The sequence below is a fragment of the Toxorhynchites rutilus genome, chromosome 3, assembly GCF_029784135.1.
Source record: "Toxorhynchites rutilus septentrionalis strain SRP chromosome 3, ASM2978413v1, whole genome shotgun sequence".
Lineage (NCBI taxonomy): Eukaryota > Metazoa > Arthropoda > Insecta > Diptera > Culicidae > Toxorhynchites > Toxorhynchites rutilus.
The window spans coordinates 299,372,911-299,394,968 of record NC_073746.1 but is presented as its reverse complement, the minus strand read 5'-3'; the positions used below and the strand labels follow the sequence as shown (position 1 = coordinate 299,394,968).

At 43.2% G+C, this 22,058-nt stretch overlaps 1 protein-coding gene across 3 annotated transcripts; it reads left to right on the top strand.

Moving 5' to 3' along the window:
• Positions 1-755: 755 nt before the first annotated feature.
• LOC129779641 (uncharacterized) lies at positions 756-18,351 on the top strand. 3 transcript variants are annotated; one of them, XM_055787229.1, is made up of 2 exons: positions 756-837; positions 16,124-18,351. In XM_055787229.1, exon 2 carries the CDS (start codon positions 17,340-17,342, stop codon positions 17,958-17,960), a length of 621 nt encoding a protein of 206 aa, XP_055643204.1. In that variant the 5' UTR covers positions 756-837; positions 16,124-17,339; the 3' UTR covers positions 17,961-18,351. The 3 variants fall into 3 exon arrangements, with proteins under 3 accessions (XP_055643204.1, XP_055643203.1, XP_055643205.1); XM_055787228.1 differs by having other exon boundaries at positions 808-837; positions 15,693-18,351; XM_055787230.1 differs by lacking the exon at positions 756-837 and adding an exon at positions 5,323-5,360.
• Positions 18,352-22,058: the final 3,707 nt, after the last annotated feature.

Here is a 22,058-nt window from a genome sequence, read left to right as displayed (position 1 = left end):
TAAGTTATCAACATCCCCTTTCCCAAAGGATAACTCAACAAGCACATTCACATTTCCATCATTCAACCAACGCACCAAGTAATGTTGACGAATCACGTCATCCATCATTATCCACGAATATCCGAAACCGCTGATCAACCAAACATCAACATTTGCATCATTTACCCTTACTTACGAATCAGCAAAACCACGCCATCCAACATCATCATCCAGCCCTTATTTATCACCAAAAAGAGAATATGTTTATAAATAAACTGCCACCAGCGCATCGAAAGAAGATAACAGCGCATCATCATCCAGCCCTTATTCATCACCAATAGGAGAAGATGTTTATAAACAAAATGCCACCACATCGAAAGAAGATAACAGCGCATCATCATCCAGCCCTTATTCATCATCAAAAGGAGAAGTTGTTTATAAACAAAACGCCACCAGCGCATCGAAGGAAGATAACGGCGCATCCAGCATCATAGGAAACCAAGGCCACGATTATTTCACGGAATGCTTTCATAGACAAATTGATAGGTATTTAAGGAGAGTTCAGACAGGAATAAAATCAGTTTTAATTGTGAATTCAAAGATTTTTAAAAATTCGCTCAAATCCGAAACTCGGATAACTTATATATATATATATATATATATATATATATATATATATATATATATATATATATATATATATATATATATATATATATATATATATATATATATATATATATATATATATATACTGAGCCTGAGCCTGTAAAAATAAACGATGTGTAGTTTGTAGTGAGTCAAAATGTTGCCACGTAACGCTGGAATACTTTTCGTGACGTGACAACAACTTCTGGAGTGAGTTGATACTCCTCTATTTGTGAACCGAACTTAACCAAATTTTGTGGGTTGTTCACCCTCACTGTTTGCTCAGGGAACCCAAGTATAACATAGTTTAAACTTAGGTTTATCCGATAAACTAAAAAAGCTCTATTTTTGTGACGTGACAACGCATCAAAATACCTATTTTCCAAATGCTTGTTTCTCATAATTTACAAGAATAAACCTTGGTCTACCCACGGCTCTTCAAACAAGTATTTAATTATCCATTCAATGGAATGGATAATTCAATGAAATTCGATGGAATATTGGAGTTTGGTTAAGCGAGTGCAGAGATATCTCAAGAAAGAAATTAACAATAGTGTAAACCTAAAATATTTCAAATATAATTATGCAGTTTTCTAAACTCGCCTTTCTCAAAGGCTGGTGTATAGAAATCAAATTCTTTTTGAAGAATTTATGCTATAACTAGTCCTTATCCAAATAACGTTTTCAATTTTCTCCAAAAACTAGAATGGAAATTTGGTTCTGGTTGGTGCATAACCTCATGGAATGGATCACCACTGCATTTGAGTGCAACTGCAAAATAAAACATCCGCTTGCGAGTGATATGTTTTGAAATATCTTTGCATTAGCTTTCGTAGGGGACCTCCGACGCCAAGTCGGTTGGTCATCTTTTTTGACAGATGAAAAATGTCTTCCACGCCCCTTTCATTTCCGAGGGCCAAATTACCGAAGTGACTTTCCGTTTATCTCTCTCTACCCAGGCCCAGGTTATGCTTCAGCCATCGGAGCTGCTTATACAGCAGCTTCCCATCAGGATTAATGTTTTTGTTTCGAAACCTAAAATCATAAAACCATTCGACGAATTTCGCGAAATGGATGCTATAATTTCCAATCACCATAAATTTGACTGCAGACTGCGCTGATGGTTTATTGCGTGTGTTGTTGTTTTGTTCTTATTTCCCCTGGTTTCATCCTCCGAGGAATTAGAATCCGTTCCCAAGTGATACGATCTCGGCCCGATCTTCGATCGGTCAGGTACCGGATGACTTTACACTTCGGAGCGGACTTAGTTTTCCCAACATTAGACGAACCAGAGAGTCCTTGAAAAGCTTTCTGTTGGCCGCAACAAATCATTACGAGAAGTACCGATTGTTCGCACCTCCCGCTGATTCCGGCCCGAGATAGCTGCCGTAATTATCAGTCATTTTCCCGCGCACGATCAAAACATATGTGCACACTGCAAGAGGATGATAATGTTTTGTTTGGGAGAAAACAACTCAAGTCATGACTCTACGGAATGTCCGTTGCCCGGCCCGTCATCGAGCGCCATCCCGGAGTGATGCTGGCGGGATGGGATAAGCCACACGGCTTTTGAAAGTAGACAAAATTGGACCGGGATCCTGCTGGGATCGATAATGAAAACATTGCCCCGAAAGGTGGTTCAAAGCGGTTTTTGCCGACTTCTTGCTCGTCTGCTCTCGGTGTGTTCGTGTGTGTGCGCGCGGAGATAATTATTCAACGTTACTTTATGATTTCCATGGCTCTGATGCTGATCATTTGAATAATAGAACTGGGTGAGCAAGAAATATTCTGTCATTCCAACACTCCTCCGAATAAAACAGGTTGACGAACTTTTTTTTCCAATAATCTTCCAACATCCCACTAAACAGTAGATTATTTGTAAAATATTACTCTAGATTAGAACAAACCCTCTCCTGCTGGCAAAATTATTAGACAAACGTTAGCCACGTGCATTATTCATCAATTTCAATAAAAACGCGTGCATCACTTCCTCGTTAGGGAGAGAGGAGACTTTTTCAACTCAGTATTCCTTCGTCAAGACAATACATACTTTCACTTGCATTTTGGATGTCCCTCAGCGGGGTGCGTCACCCCTCGCTTTTTTATGAGTTTACGTTCTTTATTTTATCAATATCATTGTTTTAGGTAGAACAACTTCCGGATTCCCGTGATTTCGACGTGTGCCACTTTCTGGCTTAGGTTGCGATTCATTCACATAAAATAACCCCGAATGACGCAAGATTGGTGAGGCTGGATGCGGATGGTCGCATGGCGAGGGATTGATCGGGAGTTGACTGTATCAGTTTGGTGAGGTGATTCTTTTACCGTTCTCATTTCGTTTTCTCCATCCACTACAAATTATTATTGAGTAAGTGAAAGGACGAATAAATTTGATTCTAATCCTGTGATATTGTGATTCGATGTCATCACCTTGTTTATGCTCGCAACAGTGGGAATTCATTAGCAGGATATTGAACGAATATGATACGATAAAATCTTCTGTCGTTTTACGCCAATTTTGTTTTATTGCTTTCTCTTTGGGATCACAACCTTTTGTGTGACTTTTATTATTTAAGAATATAACATTGAAATTTGGTGACATGATGGAGTCAGTAAAACTGCCATTATTAATATGAAACATGTTTTATTTGCATTAATTTTCATCAGCATTTGCTCCAGCTCCAGCTCCAGCTCTGAACAAAAAAAAAAGAATAATCTGTTATTTCATTTTTCATTTACCAATTTTTTATGCATACAAACGATTTCAACCCTTCCGGATATCCAAAACAAAAAAAAAACCAATAGATTCTTAATCAGTACACCGCTATGATATGAACCTCGGACAAGTCAATGTCTTCAGCCAAAATGACGGAAATACATTTACAGCTTTAGATGAACTCCTTCGTATTACTTGTGTTCATGTTCTTAGTAGAGATTCCGATCCCAAATAACAAGTTAGAAGCAAGCTCAAACACGAAATTCGGTCACGGAAACCACAAAACCAATACTTATCCTTTGAATATTTCGTAGAACTGTAACTTGCAAAATATGATACTATGCTTTTTTTTTAATTACACATAGACCACAATTGATAATTTTTTTTTGTTGAAATCAACAATAAGTGAAATCATTAGCGGCATTACATAAATTGTTCATAGAAAATTAAGCGCCCCTCTTTCCCGATTTTCTCTCATTTTCAGAGATGCGAATTTAGTGATTTTTTTTCTCTCTGAAACATTTCCTTTTATTAACATTCGTAATGAAATAACAACGATTCGTAATGAGTTAGTTATATTTTTTTTTGTGAAATTCAAGAAAAAAATCAACTTTTACTTAAGGTGTCCGTCTTTACCACCCTTCCCCTGGGTGAATCTAGCACTCGAAGAAAACGCCGGGTGAAGCACATCGAGAGCCTTGAAACTTTAATTAAGAAGACGGTGAAGTGAAGGCATTGTGGAGGATTGTTTCAGCATCAGGTGTTACCCGTTAAGCCATTTTCAAGCAAGCATGCGTTGGGAATGAATCAAAAGCAAGGAACTAGGATTTCTTTTGATTTGATGCAAAGGGACATTGAGAGTCGTTCTTTCATCTGAGAAGTACTGCTCCAGCGGCTGAAAACGAAGCGTTTTCTTCTTCGCATCATGAAGGATGATGGCAAACGAACTTTGTAACCTAAACCAACCCAAAAAAGGAAGTCATGAGAGGAACAGAAAAAGATAATGTTGCCAAATCCGTTAAAACCCACTTGGAAATACACGAATTTCATGCCACCTCGTCTTAGGAGTTGGAAGCACCATCTCAGATAGCAGAGAAACATTGTGGGTGTAAAGACATGAGTCATTTAAGCAACTCTGCATACTTGAAATATTCGAAAAAGAATTAGACTACTTTTTGGAAAAAGCCAAATTTTTATTCTTAATTTTTTACAAAAATTTATAACTTGAAAACCTACCAAATTCTTGTAAAATGAAAAATGAAATGAAATGTAGGAAATTGTTTAAATTTTTACAAAAAAAAATACCACAAATTTCTTTGAAAAAAATTTTGATGACAAAATTGTTATTTTCAAAATTACAATTCATTTTTCTCAAAAAAGTATTTTTTTAAATTTCCAAAAAAAAAAAAAAAATATATATATATATATATTTATATATATATATATATATATAATTGGTAAATGAGGGAGGGTGTAAATAATTGGTAAATGAAAAATGAAATAACAGATTATTCTTTTTTTTTTGTTCAGAGCTGGAGCTGGAGCTGGAGCAAATGCTGATGAAAATTAATGCAAATAAAACATGTTTCATATTAATAATGGCAGTTTTACTGCCATTTATATATATATATATATATATATATATATATATATATATATATATATATATATATATACAGTCATATATAGCCCCTAAAATTTCCAACAAGTGGTCCATACATCGGAAGATGGGCACTTTCACAGGGAAATAGTTTTTCGGACAACAACTTTTTCATGTTTTCTTTAAAAAAAAACAACTTATCTTGATTTTATTAAGATAGCGATATAGTGTATTCGACAAAGTTTTAGATCTTATTAAAATATGAACTTTTATCGAAGACATCAACTTCCTATTTTTTAGTTTTTTGGAGTATAAGTCATTTTTGTATGAAGACTCCTTTTTTTTTTAAATCGTTTATTTTTACAGGCTCAGTTACATAGGTTTAAAGGAGCCGAACTCCTGACTGTATTGTTACTAGTATATATATACATTTTCCTTAATTCTAATGTTAATAATATAGGAAACCGATTACTCGCGGTCAACTCGAGTTTAGAAGGGTGACATATTTTCTTCAGGAAAAGGAGGGGATATGAGGATATGTTGACAATGATCACACTCACACTCTCAATCACACTCATCACACTCAATTCTTAAACCTATGTTATATCTAATATGTATTTACATTTCATCTTATTCTTAAGAAGGGATCCGATCTCTCACAAAGGAAAAGGAAAAGGAAAAACAAAGGGTATAAGGACAATCACACACGAAGATCGATAGCTTTAAGGAATACATATATATGGGACATGTAATCAAGATCTAACCGAGCCAACACGTCTCTCACCGGCACCATGGGCTGCCTTCCTCGGGCCCGAAGGGTGACTACTAAATTCGATCTGGCGACAAGATACAGCTCGCACGACCAAACAACGTGCTCGATGTCGTGGTAACCTTGGCCACAAACACAAAGATTGTTGTCGGCAAGATTAATACGAAAGAGTAGCGCATCTAACGAACAGTGATTGGACATGAGTCGGGAGAAGGTGCGAATAAAGTCCCGACTCAAGTCCAGACTTTTGAACCATGGTTTGAGGCTAACCTTAGGGATAATCGAGTGGAGCCACCGGCCCAATTCATCTTCGTTCCATTTGCGTTGCCAGCTAACTATGGTATTTTTGCGGACTAAAGAATAAAATTCATTGAAGGCGATTTGACGCTGATAAATATCGCCTTCAATTGCACCTACCTTTGCTAATGAGTCAACCCTCTCATTACCCAGAATTGAGCAATGTGAAGGGACCCAGACAAAGGTAATGACATAACAGCGTCTGGATAAAGCACTCAAAATTTCTCGTATTCTCTCAAGGAAGTACGGCGAGTGCTTTTCCAGCCTCACTGAACGGATAGCTTCGACAGAGCTAAGACTATCCGTTACAATGTAATAGTGTTCAACAGGTCGTGAGGCGACGCTGTCCAGCGCCCAGTGTATTGCTGCCAATTCAGCAATATACACTGAGCAAGGATTCTGAAGATTGTGGGAGCTGCTAAAAAATTCGTTGAACACTCCAAATCCTGTGGACTCATTCATAGAAGACCCATCAGTAAAGTACATATTATCAAAATTGATACCCCCATACTTTGCATCGAAGATCGTTGGAGCGATCCTCGATCGTTGATAATCTGAATATCCATGGATATCTTGCTTCATGGACAGATCAAAATGCACAGAGGAATTGATGTAGTCAGGAAAACAAACACGGTTGGGAATATACGAAGAAGGACCAACCTGCATGGAGATGAATTCATGATATGAGCTCATGAATCCAGAATGAAAATTTAGCTCGATCAGCAAAATTTCCGATCACCAATGGGGTCATAACCTTACCCGGATGAAGAACCGAAGAGATAATAAATTGAAGCGATCTTTTAGTGGGAGTAGGCCTACCAAAACCTCGAGACTCATGGTATGCGTTGAGGGCATACATCCCAACGCGATACGGAGACAAAGATACTGAATTCGCTCGAGTTTAATGAGGTGTGTTTTGGCAGCTGATTGAAAACAGAAACTGCCATACTCCATCACTGAGAGAATAGTTGTTCGATACAATATTATAAGATCTTCGGGATGGGCTCCCCACCAGGTGCCGGTAATTGTACGGAGAAAGTTTATTCTTTGTTGGCATTTTTTACTCAGATACCTAATATGGGCCCCCAAGTACATTTGGAGTCGAACCAGACCCCAAGATACTTGAATGACATAGCATGAGTGATCGGTTTACCCAAAAGTTGAAGCTTTGGTTTTGCTGGTTTATGCTTCCTAGAAAAAACCACCATCTCTGTTTTCTCCGTGGAGAACTCGATCCCTAGCCCAATGGTCCAGGTTGAAAAATTGTTCAAAGTATCTTGTAAGGATTCTTGCAGGTCGGATTCGTTTGATCCTACGACAGACACCACTCCATCATCTGCAAGTTGTCTTAGGCTGCAATTTTGTGTAAGGCAATTGTCAATGTCGCTTACGTAGAAGTTGTACAAAAGGGGGCTTAAACATGAGCCCTGGGGGAGTCCCATGTAAGAGACCCGACTTACTGCCGAATCTCCGTGAGAAAAGTTCAAATGTTTCTCACAAAGCAAGTTATATAACATATTATTCAATAGAGGCGGCAGACCCCGAGATTGTAATTTGTCTGACAAAACCTCTATTGAAACAGAATCAAAGCCCCCCTTCATGTCCAAGAATACTGAAGCCATTTGTTTTTTTTCGGCGTAAGCCATTTGAATTTCTGAAGAAAGCAACGCAAGACAATCATTCGTCCTCTTGCCCCTGCGGAACCCATATTGTGTATCTGAGAGTAGGCCATTCGTTTCAACCCATCGATCAAGGCGAAACAAGATCATTTTCTCCAACAATTTCCGTATACAAGACAGCATTGCTATTGGGCGGTACGAATTGAAGTCGGACGCGGGTTTTCCGGGTTTTTGAATAGCTATAACTCGTACTTGTCTCCAATCATCTGGAACAATATTATGCTCCAGAAACCGATTGAATAAGTTCAACAAGCGATGTTTCGCCACATCAGGGAGATTTTTCAGCAAGTTGAACTTAATTCTATCCGATCCCGGAGCAGAATTGTTACATGAAAGGAGAGCAAGAGAGAATTCTACCATCGAAAACTCGGAATCAAGATCGCACCTATCTTGTGGTATATCTCGAATAATTCTTTGCACTGGAGCGGAATCGGGACAAACCTTTCGTGCAAAATTAAAAATCCATCGATGTGAATATTCCTCGCTTTCATTGGATGAAGAGCGATTTCTCATGTTTCGAGCCACTTTCCATAATTTTTTCATTGACGTTTCTCGTGATAAACCTCCCACGAAATTTCGCCAATAAGCACGTTTTTTCCCTTTGATCAAGTTTTTAAATTGATTTTCAAGGTCCAAATACTTCTGAAAATTTTCAGGGGTTCCACGTTTCCGAAAAGCTTTAAATGCATTCGATTTATCTCCATAAAGCTTGGAACACTGGCCATCCCACCATGGATTGGGAGGCCTTCGACGAATAGTGGAACCTGGGATGGGTTTCGTTTGAGCGCGAAACGCGCTGTCATAGATCAAACGAGAAATGAAGTTATACTCCTCCAATGGAGGCAAACCATCTCTGGAATTGATGGCTAGAGCAATCGCGTCCGCATATTTTTTCCAGTCAATGTGTCTTGTGAGGTCGTATGCCATGTTTATTGATTCAGAATTTGGTTCTCAAATGGGGATCAACACTAGGGTAGGAGCCTACCTGTTGGTCTCAAATGTTCCTATCTCACGCCTCCACGAAGATCATATGACGACATTTTTAGATCGGGCGTGAACTGGAAACACACACCTGGTCTTGGCTCCGAGAACGGGTGTCGAAAGTGGCTAAGTGAGGGGGTGCGAGCGAGTCAGAGCGCTATATCTCTCCCGGGGAAGGCCTCCCGGGTCATGGAGGCCTTGCCAACCCGCTGTCTCCCGGGCAAAGGAGATACACCCAGACAATGGAGCTACGTTCACGAAGAGTAATTAGAATGCGATCACCCGAGGAGGGTCCCCGAACTGGAGCTGGTCCTGGAACGGGCGTAAGAGCGAGCGGCCAGCGGCTGGAGGGCGATGTGCAAGAGCGGGCCACCAGCCGGGTCCAACCCGAAGAGCTACCGCCACACGGAAACAGCAGCCATCGACATCACTCAAGAAACGCTGCGCCTACGAGACGTGTTGCGACTGCCAGACGACAGTCGTCCACACTTGTGGGTACCACTAGGCGCCGGATCATGTGGACACACGAAATGAATGAATTCGTGATCCGCGCCTATTACATCTGCACTGCTTTGGAGATGGACATGAGCGGTCGCCCTCGAATACTAACAATGTTCGAGGAAGCGTATCCAGAGTTCGTCGGGAGGCTTGATCAGAACGCGATGAACGCGAGGCGTAGAGCGATAGTACGCAACAACATGCTCTCCCAAACGCAAATCGACGAGATCAAGCAGCAGGTGCAGAGAGAAATAAGCTCCAGGAACAACAGAGCAAGCGATGTGTCGAGACGAAGTTCAGTACGGCTGAGCAATTCATTCGCGAGTGGGGCACGCGAATCAGCACCAGTGGAGGCCACAGTACAACAACCCCCTGAGCCGGAAGACCCACAGCCAGATCAACAACTACTACGCGATCTGGTCTTCCACTACGACGAGGCGATCTCACAGTTCCGCGACACAGACCCATTGTCGCGCCCCAGGATCCCGAAGTTGCAGCATTCCCGCAGGCTGACAAGTGCAGTAAAGCTCATGAACGAGCACGTTCTTCCGCTGCACTTGGTTGATGCTGAGAACATGGAGGAGCTGCAACTGAAAGTTTACTGTGCTGCTGTGGCGACCGCCAAAAGTTTAGGATACCGTATTAGGCCAAGAGGCGGACTGCTCCAACATCTCCGTGAAAGGCGTGAGCCTCCATGGCGAAGGAGATTGGAGCAACGGATCCTAAACAAGCGCGCCGCAATTGGAAGACTGATGGCGTACAAAAGAGGTAGCAGATCGGCGAAATTATGTCGCCAAGTTGCTGTGATCGTGCGACCTACTGAACTTCGCCAGCTGGGAGCTCACCAGCTGACGGAAAAACTCGACACACTGGTACAGCAATTGAGCGTCCTAACTAAACGGCTGAAACGTTACTCTGACTCTGCAAAGCGCCAGGAACAAAATCGGATGTTCAGAGATAACGAAAAAGCGTTCTACGACCACATTAGCGACGAGAAGCCCGACTACCGCGAAGGTTTGCCAGATATTAGCGATGTGACGAACTTCTGGGCTGGTATTTGGGAGACCCCAGTACAACATCGCGACGGGCAAATGTGGTTAAGACGGGAGGAGGAGAGTTGTGGTGAAATTGGAGAGATGCCAGCTATCATCGTCGAAGAGAACGATGTCCGCGAAGCCTCGCGGTACCTGAGGAACTGGGCAGCACCGGGCCCCGATGGTGTTCAGAACTTCTGGCACAAGAAGCTGACCGTCGCACATCAAAAGATAGCTGAGTGCTTCAACAAGGTGCTACGTGACCCACACAACCTCCCTGAATTCGCCACCCGTGGCGTCACATTCCTCCTCCCGAAAGACATCAACACATTGAACCCATCAAAGTACAGGCCGATAACGTGCCTATCGAGTCTGTACAAGATATTAAGCAGCATCATAACCGCCAAAGTTTCTGCCCACTGCGAACAACACCATATCATCGCAGAAGAGCAGAAAGGATGCAGGAAAAATACGCATGGCTGCAAAGACCAGGCCATCATCGACGCAGCCATAGTCGGCCAGGCGGTATATAACCAGCGGAACCTAAGTATGGCCTACATCGATTACAGGAAGGCTTATGACTCCATACCTCACTCGTTTCTCGTCCGGGTATTGGAGCTCTACAAAATTGATCCCGTCGTCGTTAGGTTCCTGCAGCATGCGATGAGGCAGTGGAGCACGTCTCTGCACCTTAGTGATGGGGAAAATGTGTTGCAGTCTAGAACGCTGCAGATAAAGAGGGGGATATTCCAAGGCGACTCTTTCAGCCCGCTTTGGTTTTGTCTGGCACTGAACCCCCTCAGTAGGACGCTCAATAGAAACGGTCATGGCTATAAAATAAGGTATGGCGACGGCGCCCACGAAGAAGTGACCCATACCTTTTACATGGACGATCTCAAGGTCTACGCTGATTCACGTCAGCGTCTAGGTGTAGCTATCCGGGTTGTCGAAGACATAAGCAGGGACATCTGTATGGAGTTCGGCCTCGACAAGTGTCGCTGTGTCCACCTGCTGAAAGGACAACTTACCGAATCCGGAGGCTACGAGGTCTATGACGGCGAGTTTATAAGAGACATGGTTCGTGGCGAATCCTATAAATATCTTGGATTCCGACAGCTCACCGGGATTCGCCACTCCGACATCAAGACGGAGCTGCGAGACAAGTTCTTGAGTCGAGTGAACTGTGTCCTGAGGACTTCCCTCAACGCGGGGAACAAGGTACGCGCGATCAACACATTCGCGGTTCCCCTGCTGACCTTCAGTTTTGGTGTAGTCAAATGGAGCAAAACTGACCTAGAGGACCTTGAGAGGAGGATGAGGAAAGCATTCAAAGAGGCCGGAATGCACCATCCTCAATCGGCACTGGAGAGAGTTTCACTACCACGCAAAGAAGGGGGACTTGGAATCGTCAACATTTCTGCACTGTGTGTTGCCCAGGTACGACAACTGCGCGAGTACTTCGCAGAACGCGCCAACCAAAACGCGCTATACCGGGCTGTCTGCGCCGCTGACAGAGGATACAGCGCTCTGCACTTGGCGCAAGCGGAGTACCAACTCAACTGCAATCTGCAGACAGTGGAGGAGAAGATTGCAGCTTGGAAGCAGAAGGCAGTGCATGGTGCCCACCCCCATCAACTGGACCGGCCACACGTCGACAAGGCCGCATCTAATCTGTGGCTAACGCGTGGTGAACTCTCTTCAGTAGTAGAAGCCGACATGATAGCCATCCAGGACAGGATAATGCCGACGAGAAACTGCAGGCGGTACGTCTGGCATCAAGACGTTGATGACATTTGCCGGATGTGCCATCAACCAGGTGAAAACATAGAGCACATTATGGGAGGCTGTCCCGTTTTGGCCAACGCAGCCTACACCGAGCGCCACAACAACGTGGCCCGTATTGTTCATCGACAACTGGCGCTCCAATGTGCTCTACTGGAAGACAACGTACCAAACTACCGGTACCTGCCTGCACCTGTCCTGGAAAATGACCGTTTCAAGCTGTACTGGGATCGCACTGTTCTGACCGACCTCTCGATCCACCACAACCGCCCAGATATAATGGTTTACGACAAGAGCGACCGCAAAGTCACCATCATCGATGTCGCTATTCCACTGAACCAGAATCTGGAGGAGACCCACGGTCGCAAAATCTGCAAGTACCGACCATTGGCCGTGGAGCTCAAGGAACTGTGGGGGCTAAGGGAGGTCCCAAGAATTGTTCCAGTCGTTCTCTCTGGAACTGGAATTATCCCGAAGACACTTCTGGAAGCGCTAAAGGTGTTGAACATCGAGAAGGAATTGGCCGGCATCCAAAAGTCGGTCATCCTTAGCACCTGCGCGATTGTCCGACAATTCCTCGGTCAGGACTAAAACAGCACGAGCATGCAGATACGTGCATTCCGCAGAGCCTAGTCCCCCTTTGGCATTCAGAAGCCCGGGGGCAGGTGAAAATTCTGGCTAGGTTCGCCTAGTTAAGAAGTGAGATAAGTCTGCCAAAAAAAAAAAAAAAAAAAAAAATTACCGTAATAAAAATATAATAAATATTATCAAAATTACAATAAATATGATCAACCTGAAAACGTCATGTAAATTTATTAACCGTTTGTAATTGTAATGTAATTGTAGAAATAAGCCCAACGTTTCAAATTATTAAGAATTATAGCTATCACACCTATTAATATTGAAATCTCCAATCAGTAAATTTATGTTACTAGCGTCAAGCAACGTCTCGAGTCAGTTCTCCAATTTTTCAACTAAACGCTGGACATTAGATTTATAAAACTTCATGAGTACCCATCTTTCATGCTACGTTCATATGTAATACATAAGAACCAGTTACATGATATGACGGCACAGTGTAAAAATTGAATTAGCGGCTCCCCAAAGCTTCTGCGATTATAAAATATTTGTTAGTTTGCTTAGCTTTTACTGAATATTTAGAACAAAAGTTTTCATCTCTATATTTTTTATTTAAAATAAGTTTTACAGTGTTTTTTTAATATTTTGTTTCATTTATCGATGGAATACACCCATTAATTTTCCAAAAAAATATATTCACTAATTGAGGTTCAAAGTCATATTTCAATCAAACAAGCTGCGTGATGCTCGTTCCGCGTGATGCTCGTTCCGCGTGATGCTCGTTCAAGAACGGCAGCAGGATTTTATCGAGGCACTCTTCTCGATAGATTTGTTGGTTGATTGCCAGACCGCTCGGCTTAAACCAAGGCTTTGAAATGCCCCGGTCGGAAATGGCGATGTACAACATAACCTTTTTTTCAAACTTGTGCTTGAACTTGTATTTCACTTCAGGCGGTGTGGATGACTTGTCGCTGGAGTAGTAATTATCATTTCCTGGAATATGCGTTTTGGACAACGGAAAATAGCTTTCGTCGTCCAGAACGAAAGACGTCCCGCGGTATTTTTTGGTCATCCACCGACACTGTGATTTAACCGTCTCAATCTGCTGCTCCGTGTACTCCGGCGACCTCGTCTTCTTCCTGCAGACGATTCCTTCAATCTTGAGGGGGAGGTTTATGGATCAATACGTGGGAGCAGCCATATTTCCGACCGGCGTCACGCAGGCTGGTTGCGTCCTTGTTGTCAAACAGCTTCTTTAACGATGTCTTGGGGGCCTCCGTAGCCACATTGGTTGCGCGTTCGCTTAGTAAGCGATCGATCGTGAGTTCAAAACTCAGGGCCCTCATTGACCATCTTTGTGTTGTTACAGAATAGCTACGTCCACGCAACAATCATCAGCGATGGAGATCGATCCACGGTCGAAATAAGATCGATTCATCCATACAACTGCTCTGTTCTGCAAGACACATCGGGCTGCTGTTCTATAAATAACTCAACAATGATCAATCAACTGTCTCCGCTGTCCGGTGGTCCAACTGGATAATGGAAGAACAGAAAGAATACATTTACGCCTAAATGGCTACTGTGTGAATGTACCATATGTCATGGTATAGAAGGAATACTGACGAATGACAACTGTGTAATGTGCTAATTATAGATATGATAACCATGTGACATGTCCACGATTAAAATTCGGCTCTGTTACATCTAAAATGCTAATGAGCCTTAAATAAATAAATGGGATAAAAAATGGGTGGGTTATATCTTAGACATAACCGCAAGGTTGACGTGGGACTATCTTAGTTTAGTTAGTTAGGGACTATCTTAGTTAGTTAGTTAGTTTAGTAATCATTTATTCGTATTGAATAACTATTTGATTGAATAAAATCATTCCCGAATTGAATTTAATTCAATATATTTGCTTTGTGAGTAAAAATATTGAACAAATGCCTTGTAAGGTCAATCCATACATTGTGACAGATTATGTTCTTCATTACGAGTACATCAAATTACTGGCCTTTTACGTTTTGTATGATGTCTAGGACTTATAAAATTGTCAACTAAAGAGTTATCAAACGATTATTGTATTTTACATTTCCCTCTGAAGTTTGTATCTCTCGTGTGTACGCACTTCTCGAATACTGAATTTACTTGATTTGATGAACTTCAGGCACTCATTTTCTATTTTGACATGTACTTCGAGCGCATATTGTTTAATCAATACGCGTTCTCGCAGCAAATGGTTATCAACATTTTGCCTAATCTTCCAATGATATGCGTAGAAATTCAGATAGCAGAAGACAAGCAGGCATATCCTTCAATGCAATCTTGAATAGCTGTGCCAAAATGTTGTGTAATCCGTGTTAGGAAAACATTTTCCGGAAAGCCAAAAAAAAACATACGGGTGCAAATATTATTCATGTACTATATTCCAGTCTGCACAATGGCAAGCGAGTACAAAAGTATTCGCAATTTACATTTATTTGCAAAGCCGATTTCCCCAGACACCTTGGTTTTGAAGTCTGTGTTAGGGAAACAACTTTCAGTCGGAACAAAAATGCCCCCACTTACATGAATGTGCAATGCCAATTTTCCCACGCTCCATGGATTTGAAGTCTGTGCTAGGGAAACACATCTCAGTCGGAACAAAAATACCTCCAACTTGCATGTGTTTGCAGTGCCGATTTCCCCCAGGCACCTTGCTTTTGAAATCACATTTCGGTGGGAACAAAAACTCCCCCTACTTTCAGGTATTTGCATTGCCGATTTCTCCAATGCTGCTTGGTTTTGAAGTCTATGTTAGGGAACACATCTCGGTGAGAACGAAAATCTCCCTACTTTCATGTATTTGCAATGCCGATTATTTCAAGGCTGCGTGGTTATGAAGTCTGTGTTGGGGAAACCGTAAATCGGGCCAATCAAAACGAGGCAGTTAGGGCGTTTAGATAACGCTTAACGTTTCACAGTTATTCAACTGTTTATCTAATGAAAAATATGATTTAATTAATTGCGAAAGATGCGTAGAAATATTCCCTATTAATTGATGCAAACATCTTTCCGATCCAGTATAAAATGTTAGAGAAATAAGCATTCGAAATCTTTCATTTTTTCCTGCATGTTCTGTGTTTAGATTTCCATTTTACCCCCCATATATTCCGGTTAGACGTAGTACCACGTCAAAAAAAAACAATGGTTCCTCTGCTTCGTCATTATCGTCACCGGACGACCACTTCCGACCTTCCGCTCTACGTTCAGGGAACCCAGGATACGATATACCGTACTGACAGGTACATTTTCTTCCTTAAAATGTGCCACCGTGAACTTTTTTCCTTGCTGGAAATGCGTTTCGTAGAACCGTACAATGCGTTCGCGGAGCACGTGCTGTTTCGACGCCATCTTTGCTTTGACTAAATTCAAACTAGCAAAACCAAAGACGCCTACTGTTTCTAGGGAGCCCAAAGAGCAATTTTCTTGGAGAAAGAAAATTTTACGCTCTTTATTTGAGTTACTGAAAGGTATTGAAAAAAATCTCATTTTTTATTTAACACCCGTTATTGAAAGTGTCAACTAGAATCACACTGGAAAAGAAATTAGAAAGTAGCAAGTACCGTGGTTGGCAAATGACTGGACTAAGCGTACCATCGTAACTCCGCGTACCTGCAGGCATAAAATAGATCCCATTCGTGGTCCTTAGCTTCTTGTCCAGTAACTCTTATTTCTACATCCCCGTGGTGCCGGCTGGGGTACGAGTAACCATAGTGAAGATCGAGTAACCAACCCCGGTGGGATCTTGGTCGTATGCTGACGAACGTCTGTTCACCATGGAGATGCGGCTCAAAACAGCGTCTGATCCCCATGTCAGAGGCGGCTGATCACTGTCTTCGTGCCAACGGGTGATTGGCTGGTGGCCGATCAATGAAAGAATGTCCAGATTGATCAGAACTATCAACGTCCACAGCCCCCATCTAGCTGGAACCGATGACGATAAAGAAGAACTCTATGCGCAGCTAGAGCATGAATACGATCGTGCTCCCAAAACACGACATCAAAATCGTCATCGGTGATTTGAACGCTCAAGTCGGCCAAGAGGAGGAGTTCAGTCCGGTAATTGGTAGGTTCAGCGTCCATCAGCGAACTAACGAAAACGGCCTAAGACTTATCGACTTCGCTGCCTCCAAGAACATGGCCATACGTAGCACCCTCTTCCAGCACAGCCTCCAATACCGTTACACCTGGAGATCACCACAGCAAACGGAAACACAAATTGACCACGTTTTGATCGACGGTCGGCACTTCTCGGATGTCATCGACGTCAGAACCTATCGTGGCGCTAACATCGATTCAGACCACTACCTGGTGATGGTCAAACTGCGTTCTAAACTGTCAGTCGTCAATAACATAAGACACTAGCGCTCACCACGGTACCACCTACGACGACTACAGGAGCCGAACGTTGCTGGAACATACTCGCAGTGTCTTGAGGCTGCTGCGGGTAGACGAACTGGATGCTACTCCCCTCGATGAATGCTGGAACACATTGAAAGCAACAATTAGCAGCACTGCATAGACCGTCATCGGGTTATGAACAACGAGGACAACGGAACGAATGGTTTGACGACGAGTGGCGAGCGCTCCTGTACGAGAAGGATGCAGCACGCGTAGCCATGCTGCAACCAGCGACTCGACAAAACGTGAAACGATACAGACTGAAGCGAAGGCAGCAAACACATCTCTTTCAGGAAAAAAGCGCCGCCTGGAAGAGAAATAGTGTGAGGAGATGGAGCTGCTTTATCGTTCTCGAGAATCGCGGAAGGTCTTCACGAATCTAAACGCCTCGCACAAAGGCTTTGTGCCGTGGGCCGAAATGTGCAGTAACAAGAAAGGAGGAAACTTGACGAACGAACGCGAGGTGATCGAAAGGTGGAGGAAGCAGTACGATGAACACCTGAACACCGCTCAGACAGGAGACCAAGACGGCGTTGAGGAGGACTACACCGGTGCAGTGAACAACGATGACGTACCACCCCCGACGATGGTTGAAGTTAAGGAGGCCATGATTCAGTTCAAGAACCACAAAGCAGCTGGTAAGAATGGCCTCGAATTTGTCTACCATGGCTCATTGATAACAATTGACAACAACAACAGCTGTGAAATTCGAAGACGCATAGTCAATGGAAGTCGTGCCTACTACGGGCTCCGCAAATCTTTGAGATACAACAAACTCCGACCCCGTACGAAGTGTACCATGTACAAATCCCTAATTCGACCGGTTGTTCTCTATGGGCACGTAGCATGGACGATGCTTGAAGAGGACTCACAAGCGCTTGGTGTAAACGCCGAGTGCTCAGAACAATATACGGTGGTGTACAGGAATGCGGAGTATGGAGAAGGAGAATGAACCACGAACTGATGCAACTCTACGGCGAACCCAGCATCCAGAAAGTCGCCAAGGCAGGACGAGTACGATAGGCAGGGCATATTGCAAGATTGCCGGACAGCAGCCCTGCAAGGATGGTGTTCGCATCGAATCCGGTAGGAACAAGAAGGAGAGTGAGGTGGCGAACGAGGTGGTTGGACCAGGTGGAGCAGGACTTGGCAAGAATCGGTGCAGCCGGGAGTTGGAGAACTGCAGCCATCGATCGGATTTACTGGAGAAGAGTAGTGTATCCGATCTAATCTCAATGGGATGTAGGGTAATAGTAAATAAATAAATAAATAAATAGAAAAGTAAAAAGTACCGTGGAATCGCTTGTTTTTTCTTCAAAAAATACTATCAATCCATACATCCTTTCAACGGCTAAACTGCTCTGTCTTGTGCGTATTGGGAATAGAAAAAAAAATCTGTAAAACAAGAAGTGTCTCAAACTCATTTCTCAATGGGATCGATCGTCGAGGTGAGACGCCGAAAGGCAGAGCCCCTCGCGAGAACGCCGGAACGCGGTCGAAGCGCTGGCATTCCGGAGCCGAGAGTGTCCAATTATTATAAGAGCATGCACCTTAAAATAATGCCAATTATCGGTATGTTGATGGTGTTTTAGGAAATGGAAGTAGAACCATTCATTAAATCGAAGAAATTGTGTAAATGAAGAGGGCGAGAGAGAGAGAGAGAGAGAGAGAGACAGACGAAGAAAAAAAGGCGAGCGATCGCGAGTCAGAACAGCGTATTCAAGAATGAAAATCAATTTTCGATTATTAGTCGGGAAGGGTCGGAGCCGGGTACAGTATTTTTCTCTCAAATTTTTCATCGCAAGCTGTGCCGTTGCTATTATTAGCATTTTTCCATCTCTTGTTCGGTGGTACTGAAATTAAGCCACTACTTAGACGATCACGTCGGCCTCCCGCATCCACCCCCGCGCAGCAGCATCCCGCGGGCGGCTGGTGGCGTAAAGGAAAACCGTTTGCGTCTGCTACTTTCTTGGTTTGGTTTCCAATTCTTCGTTTCTGTTTTAGTTCTTCGGTGAGGCAATCGGAAATGTGATAATGACACCTCGATGATAGGTAATGAAGCTTCTGTCTTCCATTAATCAATCAGACGAGCGCTGCGGTGTAAACAGGAAAATTTTCCCCCGACTGCTGGCCCGTTTCGTACAAACACCAAAACCATTCTGCTCAATCAATGTTTTAATAAGTTACTGTCAATCCGATGCAATAAAGCTACCGAATACACGATCCACATTGCGTCGGAGGATAGCATAATTTATGCCGAAACTCAGCCGCGCAACCCCGCCTCCCATTGTGCGCATTTAATCGAAGAGAGGTAATCAAATCGCATTCGACGACCGGCTTTTAGCTCTGCCCACCGGAGGCTCATGAAAATGCCGTAATCTGCAAGCGGCATAAACTGCAGAAATAATCCGTCGATTCGAGCCCAATGCGATGTGTATCGGCCATTCCACGTGCACACAATCAAACATCGCATTGGATCACAAAATTAGCAAATTGATGTGGCATTGTTCGAGAGCTGGCAGTCGACGTCGAATCGCAAACCTGTCCGTTACCATTTACCGGGGCGATGTTCGACTTGTGAGTTGTGGGGGCAGCAGCAGCAACAGCGGAGTCACCGATTTGATTAGCTAGCATTAGCAAATCACGTCCAGCTGGAAATCCAATCCGTAGCCCCACACTTTCGTTTTCTGATGCTGTCAGCCGCAGATGGAAGCGGGTGCTCGCGCGTACTCCAATTTGCCCCGGAGCAGAACTGCGGCTGTTGTGGGGCGGGGTACGGCGCGATTTGCCCATAAATATCTCAATCTCAATTAATGCTGCCGCCGTTCGGAGGAGGCCTATTGGATTCTTCTCTGTGGCAGGGCGGCATAATCTTGCTTCCAATCGCTTAACCACTCGAGTGCCACATTGTATCTGAATTACGACCACGCCGGAGAACGGAGAACCCTTAGCGTTCCGAATTATGCAACGACATTATGTTCTGCGCACAGCCAAAAAGACATAACCGTCAATCTCCCGGTAGCAGCTCATGGATCCATACAACAACAAAAAAAACCAGAACTGGGTGTGGCCGTGTCCAAACCTGACATTAGCGGAAAAGATTGTTAAAATGCAACCCGTGCGATCATCGGCGGTGGCAGTTTCTCCCAAACAAGATCAATCGATCGGTAGATCGGTTGGGGACCCTTCACAACCAACCCTAGCCAGTGGCAAGATTTCTGCAATTTGATAGAAACCAAACAGCTGACTGACTCGAGTAGCGTTCGTTGGTCAATGATACTCCGAGCTGACTAGCAGCAGCATCAGCTAAATATCACCACCGAATGTCGAAACATGGGCTGCCGGGCTCTGCGCTACCAAAAGTTAAACACAAGCGACACATTAAGAAACAAGGTAAAACGACACCCGAGATTGGCGAGGTGCGCCTCGGGACGACCTTGCCCAAGTCGCGGGTCTTTCGGTGAAGGCCATTGACGTAAATTGACGACAAGAACAGGACCCATTAGCAGTGGATTTGAGACGTTCTGTGTTCCACATAGATGAAATTGGATCGAGTTTGGGGTGTGATCAAAAGTCAAAACACGGTGGCAAAAATAATCACCGAATGGGTCTTTACGGTTCTTCTCCGATAGAAGTTTCTGCTATACAACGCTGCGATGATTGAAATAGTGGAGCATAGAAAACCAATTCAAGTTGAACAAGTAAAAACACACACTCTTTACAGATGCACGGGCCGAAGGTTGGGCAGTCCACTGATCATTCAACAAGAGCCAAAGGTTGTACCGCTCATGACAACTCTACACGAGATGATGATGACGGCTAGTGACCATTCTATCTTGGATTCCTCGAGTCGAGAAAGACGCACCACGCTAGATATGGGGTACAGACTAGGGGGGCGTTGCTGATTAATGGTCAGCTGCATCCCAATAGGAAGTATCCCGTATCAGGCACACGTACAGAGCATCGAAGACTGCAACATACCAATTATGAGAACACTTGTAATATTAACCTCGAGCCAACCGCGAGTAATCGGTTACATATTACTAACATAGTTGTAAGACAAAAATTGTCAAAATATTGGACTCCCGGCCCCGTCAGGCTAACGCCACATGTGCCTTAATAAAAAATATATTTTGGGAAAAAAAACAAAAGTAAAAACACTGACATGATCAAGGTTCGAGTTGAACTTAGGTTTGAATTAGGATTTACACTTTCAAGCGTATCAAATATCGAAGATATTGTCGATATTTTTTTTTTTTTGACATCGAACTCCACCGTTTTTTTTTTGTAAAAATTGGGACCTTATGCAAAAAAAAATCATTCTTATTTTTGAAAGCACTTCCCGTCACTAGCCACAGGTGTTTCCCACCTTCCTGGTGGTATTCGAAACGATCCACGAATCTGTGCAATTGTTGGTCTCACCGTAAGAATAGAAGTGCTGGTAAGCAAGGCCATGTGCGATCTATCGGAACGAATCGGGGTCGGAAGAGATGATATCTCGAGAATATGGATTAGGATATTCAATTAAAGTGTTTAATAGCTTGAGCAAAACGTGACCAAGCTTTGTCGTGCAGCAAAATCACCTTATCGCTCATATTGAGACCGCTTTTCCTTCAATGATTCTATTTTTCGGTATTAGAACATGGCATTCAGTGAGTACATAATTTTAAAAGTCGCAGACTGTTGTGAATTATATACAATCGATAGCCTTTTTTGATTCATTGCTTCAAACACCTGTTGTCGAAAACAAAACATCAATATCCAGAAATCTTAGAGTGACTCAAATTCTAATTCGTACACCACCATGCAGATCTCTTTTCACCAGTTCCGAACGTCGAAAACAAGCTTTCGAAACATTCTAAAGGGTGTGTCCCATCAAATTGCATCACGGAAAAAACGCTGTAGAAATTTAGTTTTTAGGAATTTTATCTTCAGCTTTCGCTTATAATCAGATAAGAGTGTATAGATCACGTTGGCCATGCTTCACTGTCAATTTTTCGTAAATTTGGAAGAATGTCGTCGAACGAAAAAGAGCGTCGTGAATTAATCC

Bases quoted from the DNA above. Each gene is read 5' to 3' on its own strand.
- LOC129779641 (XM_055787229.1), top strand. From the start codon at position 17,340: ATGGAGCTGCTTTATCGTTCTCGAGAATCGCGGAAGGTCTTCACGAAT.